Genomic DNA, 14,751 nt, shown 5'->3' on the forward strand with positions numbered 1-14,751 from the left:
TGGCCATCTGTAAAGCCAAGTCTGAAATTGTCCTAAAGCAGGGGTGCTTCTACTGGAGGGAAGTACCCACTGTGCGGGCCACAGTTACTTGCCCATAATGGCAATATTACCAACTAAATTTATTGCCAATTAAGTTGCTCAGCAACCCCACATTTCTGCAGTCCAGCCACTCTCCCACTGTCCAAGAAGACTGTATCCTACCTTCTCCTTTGTCCTCTTAGCCGCCCCCCCCCGCCAAACCCCCTTTTACTGTCTGCAGGGGACCTTGCCTCTTATACCATTGGGAATAACATTAGCAACCCCCCGAGCAGTTTATTAAATCCCAGCACTGTACTAAGTGCTTTATACATATTAATTCATTTTTATCCTCACAACAATCCTGTAAGAAAGTTATTATCAGTGTCATTTTACAAGGTGAGGAGACGGAGGCACAGAGAAGTTACATAAGTGGTCCAAGGTCACAGAGCCGGTGGCAGAGGTGGGATTTCAGCCCCGGCAGCCTGTGCTCATAAGCCCTACACTATACGGCCACCACCTGAAGGGAACAAAGTGCACAGTCAGTGACAGACTCAGGCAGGGCTGAGGAAGGAGGCAGGCTGTGTCTTTCTCAGGTGTCTGAGGAACCTGACGGCATCCCCCAAACTCCCACAGCAAGGGGAGCTCAGAGGGCCAACAGAACCCTCTCTGCTCCTTATGCCTCAGCTTCCTTGCTACTGCAACATACATGCCTGGTGAAGCTGCCTTGCATCCGACACCCACATGGGTGACAGCCTGACTGACTTGGATAGGATAGCTCGGGCCTATACAAAGCTATCCTGTGGCCCTGGTCACAGCGTGAGCCAGCAGAGGACATGAAATTTAGACACTGCACCACTCTGCTGACTGCCCTGTGACGGAAGATTCTATAGAACATCATAGGAGCAATTCAACAATTTTTTTCCACTTGGTGCTACCTCTCCAAAATAAACGGAATTAATACTAAAAGATACCTCTAGTTTAACAATCTTACTTGTAATTACTGGCATTTCCTTTAATATCTATACAGAGGTCTAGCTATTTAAAGGCACTCCTCTAAGCTAGGCTGTGAGGATGAATGTTTACTAAAGTTACTTTGAATTCTAGGTTTACCCAGGGCTGTTCTCCATAATAACAATTCCCAAGGGAATTACTTACCCAGGTGCCAAGGAGGCCCTTAACATGGTTGAAGCCTGGGAGTGGGGGATGGAAACAAAAGAAGAGAGACTATGTTAAACAGTGAGAGCAATGCATTAACCCTAAATCACTTTACTCACATAACATCAACAGATTTGCAAAGCTTTTTCAGGATTCTCCTACCATAATCATAAGTGATTTAAAAATCAGCCCGAACTGAAGTTAAGCAACACACTGATGTGTTTCCCAAGCTGCCCACCACCCTTGGCGGCTCCTGGTGGCTCTGCTCCAAGGAATGTTCCCTAAAAAAATGAATGGGTTCCCCCCCGACCAAACTCGAGAGGCACTTCAAGCTGCTTAGTCAGATATCACAGAGAACAAAAGCAATGAAAATCATTTTATTATCCCGATTTTTTACTAAGATTTTCTCTTTGAGTATAAAAATAACACGCCCTTTGTACCAAGTCAAACACTACAGAGGTGTTTATAGAAAAATCCCCTCCCACCCCACTCCCCTCTAGTCCTATTTATAGGCCAGATCACTGCCTACTTTATGGACATTCACATTGTCCCATTCATTATTTGTTTTTGCCACTACAAACAATGCCGTATTAAACACATACTAAAACAGACTTGAGAAACAAAAAAACCAAATGCTGTGTGTGGTGCTTACTTGGACTAACTCAAACCAACTGTAAAAAACATTCTGAGAAAATAAGGGAAATATGAATATGAACTGCACTGGTACTGTGTGACACCGAAGAATTCGTGCCAATTGTATTTGGCATCATAGTTACGTTCGGTTTTTGTTTTGTGAAGCCCTTATCAGTTGGATTTATATATTGAATTATTTATAGGTAAGTGACATAATGTTTGGACTAGGGTTTTTTTTTTTTAATGTTTGTTTTTGACAGAGAAAGAGAGAGCGCGAGCCGGGGAGGGGTAGAGTGAGAGGAAACACAGAATCCAATGCAGGCTCCAGGCTCTGAGCTGTCAGCACAGAGCCCAACGTGGGGCTTGAACCCACCAACTGTGAGATCATGACCTGAACCAAAGTCAGATGTTCAACCAACTGAGCCACCCAGGCACCCCTGGACTAGGTTTTAAGGAACTCCAAGAACAAAAAGTTAAGTGGAGGAGAAGACAAAAAATCTCAGCCCTCCATGGAGCCCTTCTTGAAAGGGAAGGTGGTGGCACTTGGTCCTCTGTGTCACAACAACTCTCAAATGGTCATCATCTACACGTAGCTCATGGAACTGTGACTATTTTACAATTATTTCCGAGCTTTTCTCTTCCAGTAGACATGGAGTTCCACAGTGGGTGGGGATATAACACCTTCAATATATATAGTCAGTGCTTGGTGCAGTGCCTGGACACACAGAGGCATGTGATCAAATCGGTTGAATGAATGAATGAATGAATGAATGAAGGCTGATATCCCCCAGTGAGCTCTTCACAATCCTTGACTAATTTAATAAACTGGCCCTGGCTGAGGCCTCCGTTCTCTACTGCTTCCCTGGGTAGTAGTTACAGGCCACACAGATTCTCACCTGGGAGACCGCAAACCTCATTTCTGAAGGGCTCATGACCATGTTTTATATTTTTTAACCCTTGACTTTTTTTTCTTTAATTAACAGAAATGCATATTTCTGTTATTGGCTTAAACAGCAAGTAGTTCAGAAAATAAGTTTGAAATGTTATCTAAATTACTCATTGAACACATTAAGAAGACCAAGAAGCCAAGATAATGAGTCAAATGAATCAAATAAGGGCACAGCGATATAAAATAAAGATATTTTTAAATTACTGTTGTCGGCTAATCATATATCCACATATAAAATTCATCAACACCTCCTGCTTTTTTTCAGTTAAGAAAATGTTTTCTATCATTTATTTTAAAAAGATTTTATTTTTACGTAAACTCTATGCCCAACATGGGACTCAAACATACAACCCCGAGATCAAGAGTCACATGCTCTTCTGACTGAGCTAGCCAGCCAGCCAGGTGCCCCTTTATATCTTTTAAAACACTGCTTCTCTTTTGCTAAACTCTGTAGCATTCTATTTGTCCTGTGAAGAAATTGATTGAAAAACACTAATAACAAACCCTTTCATGAGAAAAGGCAGCATGTTAAACATTACTGAGATTTTATTATCCAATCAAGTAAAAACAAAAAACAAAAGAACCAAAAAGATGAGCTGTGGGAAGAAAAGCCGGGCACGCTCTTAATGAGAGAGGGCTTTGTGCTATTTCATTCGTTCAGTGAGTACTTACTGATTCCCTCCCGCCTGCTGGGTCTCTTGGAGACACAGCGATACCCGAGGAAGAAAGCAAGGCCTCCTTCTCAGAGAGCTTACAATCCAACGGGGAGAGTCAGTGATCAAATAACTCTCTGTGCCTTATTGGCAAATGGTGGCAATAACAGCCCCATTGGATGTGGGCCCTCAGGGGAGCACCGCTCCCCCTTTCCTGTCTATCCACCCCGAGCTCCCTTCCACCCGCAGGGCTACCAGAGCTGGAAAGTACTGGGCTCTGTTTTAAGTTATGAAGTTGACATTGACCTTAATGGTGACACCTCAGGATAAGCTTGCGCAGGGAATGGAGAACTCACAGTAGGATCTATCTATCTGTCTATCTATAGATCTATCTATATAGATATACACATAGAGCTGATGCTTCCTACCCGCTGTATGGAGGCATTATTAGTAACACTGAAGTGCCAAGGGGGCTGTGCTGCAATCATCTGACCAAACTTTACTTCGGACTAGATTTCTAAAAGCCACTGCCACCAGCTGCAGGTGCCGCTCTGTGGGCAGGCAGTGTGGATGGCAAAGAATAACCCAGGAGGAGAAAGGTGGGAGAAGTTCCCAGGTCACCAGTCACAGTCGGAATAACAATAATTTCCCTCATGAGCTAACAGTGGATTGCAAACATGGATGGACAAGCCCCAGAATGGATCCCCTTGCTGAGGAATTGTCAAAGAGGCCCTGGCTGCAGCCCCACTGGCCGCTGTGTGACTTCCAGATCTTATGCTGGGAGCTTCTGGAAAGGCCTCCATGGGCTGGGGGCACCAGAAGGAAGCCATGTGCTCCACGGCAGACAGGTCAATGGACACGGAGCGGCTTCTCGGCTAAGGAAGCACAGTACGAACCCTTCAGAGTGCAGGCGGAAGCCAGGAGAACGAGTATACTGACCCGTCCCTTCTTCACGGAGCACCTACAGGTGCCAGGCTCAGGGCAAGGCTCTCAGGAGCCCAGCACGTGGGAGAAAGGAATTCCTACCCGAGCAGAGAGTGACATGGCGGCATGAGGCTTCCATCACCGCACAGCTGCAGGCAAGGGACCCGAGCCTGGCCCTCAGCCGTGACTGCTCTCGAAGCCAGCGGTCTCGGGGTGGGGACGAGGACGTACAACAGCGGGACAAGGAGCTCTGCCACGACATGCGACGTCAGACAGTGTTCTGAGAACTCGGTATGAGGTGTAACCTGACCACGTGTCCCCTGGTCAAAGCGTCCGCGGACGTACCTTCACTCTCGGAATACAGCACGTCTCAAACTTCATACATCAGCGGTTTACTCTGGGGAAGGGGAAAGGCTGGGGGACTCGTGCTTCTAGGCACTGGCTCTGGAAAAGGCTGGTGCCCAGGCCGGCAGCAGGCGTGTGCAGCCCAGGACGGGGGGGGGGGGGAGACAAGGGGCCGTGACTTGCAGCAGCTGCCGAGCCCTGAGGTCGCAGAAGGCACCGTTTGCGGCTGGGAGCGTCCGGCCAGGCCCCCGGCCCCAGCCCCCCTGCCTGGCCCTGGGGCCACAGCTGGACTGCTGTGGCCGAGAGCAGGTGAACAGTGAAGGCAGGCCCCCTTGGCGAGCAGCCTCAAGGGAGAGGTGACCTAGAAGAGGTTAAATAACCACAGCAGGAGGCGTGAGGAACCGCCTCAGCTGTGGGTCAGAAGAGGCCACAGAAGGCGGGGACCAGCAGAGCGGCCCTGAGGCTGTCACAGCTGGCTGTGGAACAGGAAGGGGTGCTTGCACAGCCCGAGACTGCAGGGGGAAACGCAGGAGGGGAGGCCGAGCTGGAACACTGTGTCCATTTGGAAATGGCGCTAAGTATGCGTGTGGAGCGGGAATGCCCCAGTTCCTGAATGTGCCAGTCATTTCCTCTGAAGCTTCTTGGGCAAGAGCCTCTCCAGCTCACTGGGCCACTGAGGGACCCACCCTGGGCCCTGCCTCAGCACCCGGTAGCCTGCAGGCATCGGAGAGCCCAGGGCGAGGCAAGGTGCCTGCAACATGCGCACTAGGAGAAGCGCGGGCGGTGCTGGGGCTTCTCGGGCTTTCTGTGAGCAGAGCTGAGCGTGAGAGGGATGGGCCTTAGATCACAGAAGCCCGTGCACTCCATGCTGAGCACTCTGGACCTGGGGCAATGACAGGTATTGAGCAAGACGGTAACATGATCGATGACTGGATGTACCTAAATCCTTCCTGAAACTTGAGGGCATAAATAAATAAGACGAAACCAGAAAGGTCACCCGTGCACTCGTGTGAATGAGTATCAGCCAGGTGAGAGCTTTGAGACTGAGACCAGTTAGGAAATGTTGCTTTAGCCAGGAGAGAATGAGGAAGAGCCTGAACAAACACAAATGAACAAAGATGTGGGGCAGGATGAAGGAAGCCACTCAGATCCCAAGGACAGCCTGAACATGGAGCAAAAGAGAGGGAAGAGGTTTCGATGATTTTGATGATTCCCAGGTGTTCTCTGGAGTGTCATTCACTGAGACAGGAAGTACAGGAGGGGAGATCGCCCATTTGGAGGAAAAGACGAGCCTGTTTTTGGACATAGAAATGATGTCCTTGTCAGACATTCACAGGGAGAAGGCTTGTGAGTTTGGGTCTGGGAGTTAGAAGAAAAATCTGAGCTGATGGTACACTCTCTGCCAGTCATGGTCCCGGCAGCTGGTTGAGATCGGGTCAACACTCACATCACCAAGGCCAGTTCAAGTGCGCGATGGGCACTGGGGCATGAGGTGTAGCTGGGAGAGTGGGGTGAGGGAGGCAAGTCCTCCTCAAGACAGTGAGCACCAGACCCAGAAAGGCTGCCTTGAGGCAGTAGAAACGCAAAGGGCAGGCATCTTGCCGAGACTTCTGAAAGCTATGGAATGGAGGAAGTAAAGGGCTGAAGGTGCTGAACTTCAAGCCAGAGCCATGGTCCACACAACAGGAAGCTTTCAGAAGCATCCTCCTCTGCAAAACAATGCCACAGCAATGTTTCCTGAGCAACTGCACAAGGCCATCCCGAGAAAGGGTCACCACCGCCACTGCCACGGCCAGTCCCAGCCCCTTGTGGGTTTTTAGTGCTGAGAAAGATGGCTGATTTGGAAGTAAATGCTTTCTAAGACCCATGTGTCTGGGGTCTTGAATATATATATATATATAATGTAGTCACATCTGGCAGTATTTTAACCTATTCTTCCAGTGGGGTTTCCTTGAGAGTTTTGAAAAAAGGGTTCATTCCCAAATGAGCTGTTTTTCCAAATAAGGATGCACTTAAAGGGAAATTTCCCCAGCCAATGAACCCCAAACCCACAGGTACCACCAGGAGGAGCTTGGGATTTGCCCACGGGGCTATGCCCTGGACTCTGTATCGTGCTCAGCGCCCCCCCCCCCACTCCTGCCCTGGGATGGAAGCTCCCTCTCTGCCGTCAGCCCCAGCGCCCCTTTCCTGGGCTGTCTCTACATATTTGTGCTCGCCCAGCACACACAGAGGAATAAGGAGAGAGACAAACCATGGTGCTTTCACAGGCTATTCTGTGGCACGGAAGGTGTGTGCTTGCATCACCATTAGAAACAGCGAAAAATGGGAAAGCCACTTCGAGGTTTGCTAGAGGAATGGTCAAATGTATCACGCTGCTGTTCTCAAGTTAAAACTCTAAAAGATAAGGAAAATGTGAATAAATCCAGAAGGACACAGAAAATTCTTTAAAATGTACCAAGTTCCAAGAGACAGTTGCAGAGTGAACTGTATAATAAACACCTTAACTCTATATACCGTTTAAAGGTCTGGAAGGATGAATAGGAAGCAGTCAACAGGGTTACCTATGGAGGCAGAGGAGATAGGGTGGGTGTGAGGGAAGAAGTGGTTTGTGTTTACTTTGCTGTTAGATTCTTATGTATTTTCCAATGGGCACATTTGTGTATCTTTTATGCAATCTTAGAAAACAGGCACTGGGGTGGCTCAGTAGGTTAAGCATCAGACTCTTGATTTCAGCTCAGGTCATGTTCTCACGGTTTGAGTTTAAGCCCCGTGTTGGCTCTGCACTGACAGAGTGGAGCCTGCTTGAGATTCTCTCTCTTGTTCTCTTTGCCTCTGCCCTGTTCTCTCCCTCTCTCTCTCTGAAAAAATAAATACACTAAAAAAGAAAAAAAAAAAGAAAAGAAAAAATTCCTACCTCTTGTGCCCTGAGGGAGAAACTTCTCTTCTTACGATTATGATTGCTGAGAATATAAAATCAGATTTATCTTGCATCCCAGCAGATACTCAGCCCCATAGTTGGGAGCCTGGGTTGGTAAGGCCTGCAGAATGACACCCCTGGGGTTGGGGTGGCACCAGGCAATCAAAGCAGAAGAGGCCACCTAGGAGAGTTCTCTTTGCAAAATATCAATCCCATCGTTATTAATCTTTCTGGGAACATCCGCATTTGACCGCTAGCTCCACTAATGTGAGTGGAGGCTTAGACACAGTCATCTGGACATGAATGAGGCCCCACTTTTGGTGTCTCCTCCGCAGGGCCCTGCACTCATTTCTGGATTTGTGCGTTTGGGAGAGAACTGGGCATGCATTGCCCTGTTCCCTGCTTCCCCAGAGGGGATGAGCGCCCCCCCTCCCCCCCCCAGGGAGCAGAGGTCAGCCCCGCAGGTCCCCGTGGAGGGGAAGGGCTTGGCCAGAGCTGGCCATGACTGGGAAGTCACATTTCTTTAATTCCCGGGTTTAAATGTAGGAAACCCACCTATCTACAAATAAAATCCACATTCTCTCATATCAGCTTCATCAGAGTTGATGGCAATATCAACTCCTCTTTCCTTTATTCTTTTGTCCTATTTTTCAAGCAGTTTGGAACTCGGGGGTCAGAAGAGTGTTATTTACTCAGTCCTTCTGAACTTTCAACAGTGAGTGAGGTTGCAGAAGGCCAGACTCTTAACAGCCAGATTTAAAAACCAGTATCAAATGTACTAAACTTTATGGACACCAGCAGTGTTCTGATGGACCCGGCCCAGCTCTTTTACAGGGTACAGTGAATTCAAACAGTCAAGGTCGACCAACACTGAGGAGGAGCTAATCAAGGATCACACTAAAAGGGAGCTGGTTCGTGGCTGCCTCTTTATCTTGAAACCGATGGCATTCTGTTCGGACCTAGCACTGAACTTATAGTCCTGACAAATAAGAAAGCGACCCTTCTCTTCTAAATCATACCGTTCAACCGCAAGGCATCCCCTCTAAACTGCACCCTCATTTCCTCTTCATCCCTTATAAATCTGTTATTATATATGGACTGCAGACATCTTAGTCAACCATGTTCTGTTATACTTTTACAACAATGTTCTACTTCTACAATGACTCATATTCACTTTTTATTGTCTTATACAGAAACCTATGGGAATAATAAAAGATGGTTTGTAGCTTTTATGGTCTGTTCCTAAGGCAGTGAGTCAGGAGAAAGAAAATGGTTAGGAAGTAAGACAAGCAGAGCTCATGGTCTCTCCTCTCGTTTCTAAGGCCTAGAATCTGTACCTTAATACGGCCGTAAGAGGGAAGGATGGTAGCACTAGTCTCTTGACAAAAAATTAATGTCTAACGGGATCAAATATCAGATATGCTGTGCCCCCCCTTTTAACTGCTCCTTATTAACATGATATCCATTTTAAATAAGCCCGATGCGTCACTCTGCCAACAGAAAATGGAAATATAAGGATGCCTGTATATGTAAGATAGGATGGGATTTTATAACACAGACCTGAAAACCACTAAGTATTTGCTGAACTAATAAGCGGAAGGCAGGGAGGAAAGGAATGGTCCTGTCAGACACAGATCCGGTTATGCTAATTACTGCCAGAAAGCCATCATTTCTGGTAAACGCTCTGCTCGTTAGCTGACCTACGGCTAAGCATACAGGGCACACAGAGGGTCCACTCAGCCAGTCCTCGGGGATGTGGCATGAAGCTCCTCAGCCTGGAGGGCCCTGAGGGAAGTAAAGTTTTTTAAATGTTTATTCATTTTTGAGAGAGAGAGCATGCACACATGCGCATGAGTGGGGGAGGGGGTCGAGAGAGAGGGGGACAGAGGATCCGAAGTGAGCTTTGTGCTGAGGGCAGACAGCCCTATGCAGGGCTTGAACTCACGAACTGTGAGATCGTGACTTGAGCCAAAGTTGGACTCTTAACCAATGGAGCCCCACAAGCGCCCCGGGAAGTGGGTTTTCTGAGACCCCGACATCTCTGTGTGCTTTACTGACATTTTAAAATGGCCGATGCCCCACCGACACACACACAGATGGGTGATTCCCAAAGCTCTCTGCAGGCTACGGCCTGGGGCCACATCCTGAAGCACAGACCGTGCAGCTCCTATAACCAAGTGCCCGTGGGTGGTGAGGCCACCACAACCAACGGCTCTACAAAACTTCTGTGAGCAGGTCAAGGACACTTACTCTCCACCACGTTACTGTGTCCTTTCTGTGAAGATCCACAACAGAAACGGACCGTCCCACGTGCACAGAGAGCACATCAGTGGCTCTGGAAAGGTCTGTGTGGGGAATGTGACTCGCATGCATTCATTCCACTGCTGTGCTTCCTGAGTTGTGTGTGCAGGCCATGTACCATTGTAGGTGCAGTGAGATACACAAATATATGTAATAAACATTACATAACCATCTCTCTTCCCTTGTAAGTAAGTATATCATGTAACTGCTCACGTGCCCCTGTTGCACAGGCCGCTAGGAAGCTCAGAGCCGGATCTGTGCCTGCTTCTGCGAGCGTCCAGCAGCTTCTGTTTCATACTAGCCATAGCCACACGTCGTGTCGCCCTACCCTCGTTTTCTCTTAACCACAATTTCTGGCCCCCTCCCCACCACCCCGACCTCAGCATTACTGAGATGTTGTTGACATATAACACTGTGTACATTTAAGGTGTGCAAGGTGATGAATTGATACATGTAAATATTGTGAAATGATTACCACAATAAGGTTAGTTAACACATCCATCATTTCACATACTTTCGTGTGTGTGGTGAGAACATTTAAGATCTACTTTCTTAGTAACCTTCAAGTGTACAACACTGTTAACTATAGCCACCACACTATACATTACATCCCCGGAGCTTATTCATCTCATAACCAAAAGTTACACCCTTTGACCAACCTCTCTCCCCGCCCCCCTCCCAGCCCCTGGCAACCACTACTCTACTTTCTGTTTCCATGAGTTCTAACCACAGTTTACTTCTTTCCAATTTCTCATATTTGTATGTTTTCTCAATAAGCTGTTTCAAACCTACTCGAGAATGAGGTAGCTTAGACATTTTTTTCTTAATACTAAAAAATGTCTCTGCTTATGAAGACCTTAATATTATTGTGCAAACCCTTCCCCTTAATTAAAAGCTGCAGCTCTGACCCATGGTTGGGGGGCCTCAGGATCCCTCACGCCTTCTCCCTACTTGTACAGATCTGGCTCTGCCATTCGGCCTGGGGCCCAGGCGGCAGGCTGGGGTGCGCCCCCGGGAAATGGGTTCAGGAACGTTGAAAACATCCTCAGGAGACATGGGTATACTCACTCCCCTGGCTAAGAACCCCAACTCCACACCATCTGCCTCCAGCTGAGATGTATCTTCAGAAGGACACAATATCACCTATGTAATACTTTGCCCTGGGATGCAAACCCTGAATCCAATCATGAGGAAAAATGAAACACAAGAAGAGAAATGTTCTGTTTTTTAAACAGGGGAACACCTATAAAGAACATTGACAACTGACAAAATTGGAAAATGCACAGATTAAAGTATCATAAAAATCTTAAACTTACTGAAGTTGATCCTTGTACATACGAGAATATCTCTATTAAGAAATGAACTCTACACTGAAGTATTTAGGAATACAAGGCCATAATATATGTAACTTACTCTCAAACGGCTCAGAAAGCAGCCTGTGTGTGTAGCAAAGTAAACAAATGGATAAAATGCCAACACTCACCAAATGTGGATAAAGGGTATACAAGCATCCTTTGTGCTATTTTTGCAACTTTTTGTAAGTCTGCAATTATTCCAAGTAAAAAGTTAAATAAGAAAAAGAAGAGAGCGCCTGCCTTCGACTGTACAACTTCCAATATGGCAGTTATGTCTTTAAAAAAGAATGAATTTCCTTCCTTTCCCGTTGATTTGATAACTGGTACCAGCCGTTGACACCAAAGGGCTCCAAATGGAGGAGCAGCCCGCGCCTCTCCCGGCACGCCTAGGAGGCCAGCTCCCCGCTGCTCCCTCTTCAAACACAGCTTTCTTTTCCTTCTGGGAGTTTATAGACCCCTGAAGCCAGCTGAAACACGGATTCCTGAATGTTATTTTCCCTTGCTCCTTTTTTCTTTTTCTTTTTTTGTTAGGCTAAAGTCTATTTATTGATTTTGAGAGAGAGAGAGAGAGAGAGCACACACAAGCAGGGGAGGGACAGGGTGAGAGGAAGAGAAGAGAATCCCAAGCAGACTCTACAGTGTCAGCACAGAGCCCGACACAGGGCTTGAACTGACAAACCAGGAGATCATGAACTGAATCAAAAAGAGTTGGACACTTAACTGACTGAGCCATTCAGGTGCCTCTGTCAGGCTAATTCTACTTAGTTTTGAGAGAGAAAGAGAGAGAGCACAGGGGAGGAGCAGAGAAAGGAGAGAGAGGATCTGCAGTGGGCTCTGTGCTAAGAGTGGAGAGCCCGATGTGGGGCTAGAACTCACTAGCTGTGAGATCATGGCCTGAGCTGAAGTCGGATGCCCAACGACTGAGCCTCCCAGGCGCGCCTAGGCTTGTTTTAAATTCGGGGGGCAGACCCGGGGCACAGAGCCTCACCGTCCCAGGCCTCGTGAAGTCCATGCTGTGGGCCAGGCTCTGCCGCATCTGGTTACTGAAGAGGCGGACGCACACGCTCTGCAGGTACTCCGGCGTGATCTGCAAAGAGGACACGAGGGTGGCTGGTGAGAGGCACGAAGCCCCCCCAGGGACATGGGGGGCCCCGGCAATGATCAGAGCTGTCTCTCACCGGGCTTTCTGGAAAGTATGGAGATGGAATTTTGCATTAACCCAGGGGCTCTTGGGAGCCAAAGCACCGAGCCTGACAGAAAAAACTGCTAACATGCTACAGGTATGATCATGGTATCATATTTTAAATTACCTAATTCCATTAGATGTACCCCCACTGTCATGTAAATTGAACAGACTTTAAGCCATTTGTGTGTGTGTGTATGAATGCAAGCAATCGAGTCAATCCGGTGCCCAACGATGTGGTCGAAAGAATGCCAGCCTTCAAATCTAAAGATCTGGGCTCAAGCCCAAGACTCGGGAAAGCCAGCAGCTCTGCCCCTTGCCTTGTGACCTGCCGAGTGAGATGAACAATGTCTGCCTCTGTGGGTCACGGCGACAGGGTGAATGAGATCACGCTTGTGCCTGGCACATGCCAGGTGGCTGCGTACGTGCTTACTCAACGCATGACAGAGACATTTTTATCGAGTGCCTGAGGTGGGCGTCTACGCTGCCATTCCCGTCAAGGCCACCCTGTTCCGGCCTTTCTTGGGCGTGTCTCCCACCCGCTCGTTAGCTACTGTGACTCAGGACACAGCCAGGTGGGAAACTCAGGATTTTTTCTTTTCATTCTACACCTTTTCTTTTTATAAAGACAATGTACATTTCAAATGCACAAGGGCCCCAACCTCTCCCCAGTCCCATCCTTCCCCGCAAACCAATCCCTGGAGGTAACTATTAACCGCTTTGCTCTCTTCCAGAGCTTTTTCCCCCCATGCCTGACTGCGGGAGGGGAACCTCCCTTTCCCCAGCCTCCCATGCCAAGTGGTGGACTCCCACCGTCACTCAGGGGTCCCCATGCGAGGCCCCCTCCACCCATTCACGGGTTAGAAAGCGCTGGGAACATGGAGCACATCCTCTCCTCGGAGGACTCTGTCTACCCACTGGAAAGTCCTGGTCGGCTTCAGACACATCGAAGGCTGTGTCCACCCACGGCAGACGCCTGCTCATCCCTCGACACTCAGCTTATGCAGAGCGACTCAGACCCAGCGTCGCGCCTTCTCCAGGTGGCACTGCCCGCATCGGCCTGCGTCCATTTCCTCCGAATTCTCACAGTATCGAAATGTAAAGGTTCCTTTTTCACCCTGCATTTTTAACCTTTCCTTTTACAACCTTTCACCACCTACAGCCTGAAAACACATCCAAATATATTTCAGATTTAAAAAGTACCTTCCTCTTCCTCTACCCTAGGTCGCCATCTATCAACCACCCTCCCAGGATTCTTCCTTCACAGCCAAGGTGCTCGAGAGAACAGCCCACATTTCCTGTGTCACCTCCCCTGGACCTCCCAAAACGCTGCAATTAGGCTGCTAGCCGCATCATTCTGTGGAAACTTACGTGGCAAAAGCCACCACCACTGGCCTTCTGTGTGTCAAAATCATCGGACGCTTTTCAGTTCTAGTCTTCTAAAGTACACTGTGGCTTCCGAGACTTTGCGTAAACCCTTTACTTCTAAAACTGTCTTCTCCTTTGACTTTTGGAACTGCTCACAGAACCAATTCGTTAACAAGCAAATTTGATCATGTCACTTTCTTGCTTAAAACAGGTGAATGAGGAAAGGACACAAATAGACAGCAGACAAAGTATAAATGGCCAACAAATATATGAAAATATATTCAGCCTCATCCATAATTAAAGAGATGTAAATTGAAACATTCAGAACACCAAGTTTTACTTCTCAAACCGGGAAAGAGTTCAAAGTATAATCAGTTCAAAGTATAATCGTGTCTAGTGTTGGCAAGTGTGCGGAGAAGTAAACACAGATAGAGATCAACTCCCAGGGATTTGGGTAGATATCGTTGAAATCTCTGGAGAAATAAATTGGCAACATCTATCAAAATGTTAATGCCCATAACCTCTGACCTAACAATTCCACTCTTATGATCTTATCTTACCTGTTTTCAAAGGTAAGGTATACAGTATACAGAAGTTTTCAAAGGTATACAGTATACAGAAGAATGTTCATTGGAACATTTTTTTGTTATAGCGGACATAAAATCTAAACGTTCAGCATCAGAGATCTGACGCATTATAATTCACTCTTACAATGATATAATGTTCAAGCCTAGAAAGGAATGAAGGCAATGAAGCCATGTGGAAAGATCTTCAAGACATACTGAAAATAAAATAGCAAGTTTCAGAAGAATAATAGGTCGTATGATCCCAAGTACACGTAGGCTGCACGCACACATGAACACACATGTGCATATGCCTAGAAATGTTCTGAAATAAGACACAAGCAAATGTTAATCTTGAATACCAATGAAGAAGTGACACTAAGAAAC

At 47.4% G+C, this 14,751-nt stretch overlaps 1 protein-coding gene across 7 annotated transcripts in view; it reads right to left on the reverse strand.

The window, feature by feature from the left end:
• ARMC9 (armadillo repeat containing 9) overlaps positions 1-14,751 on the reverse strand; it is a 146,921-nt gene that overhangs the window by 97,344 nt on the left and 34,826 nt on the right. For all 7 annotated transcript variants that reach the window (XM_077758062.1, XM_077758054.1, XM_077758033.1 and 4 more), the window contains 2 exons: positions 12,239-12,337; positions 1,174-1,208 (listed from right to left, as the gene is read on the reverse strand). In XM_077758062.1, coding sequence (XP_077614188.1) covers positions 1,174-1,208; positions 12,239-12,337 — 134 coding nt within the window. The remainder of the gene's footprint in view (positions 1-1,173; positions 1,209-12,238; positions 12,338-14,751) is intronic.

Source organism: Crocuta crocuta, unplaced genomic scaffold, assembly GCF_008692635.1.
Source record: "Crocuta crocuta isolate KB4526 unplaced genomic scaffold, BGI_CrCroc_1.0 scaffold290, whole genome shotgun sequence".
Classification (NCBI taxonomy): Eukaryota; Metazoa; Chordata; class Mammalia; order Carnivora; family Hyaenidae; genus Crocuta; species Crocuta crocuta.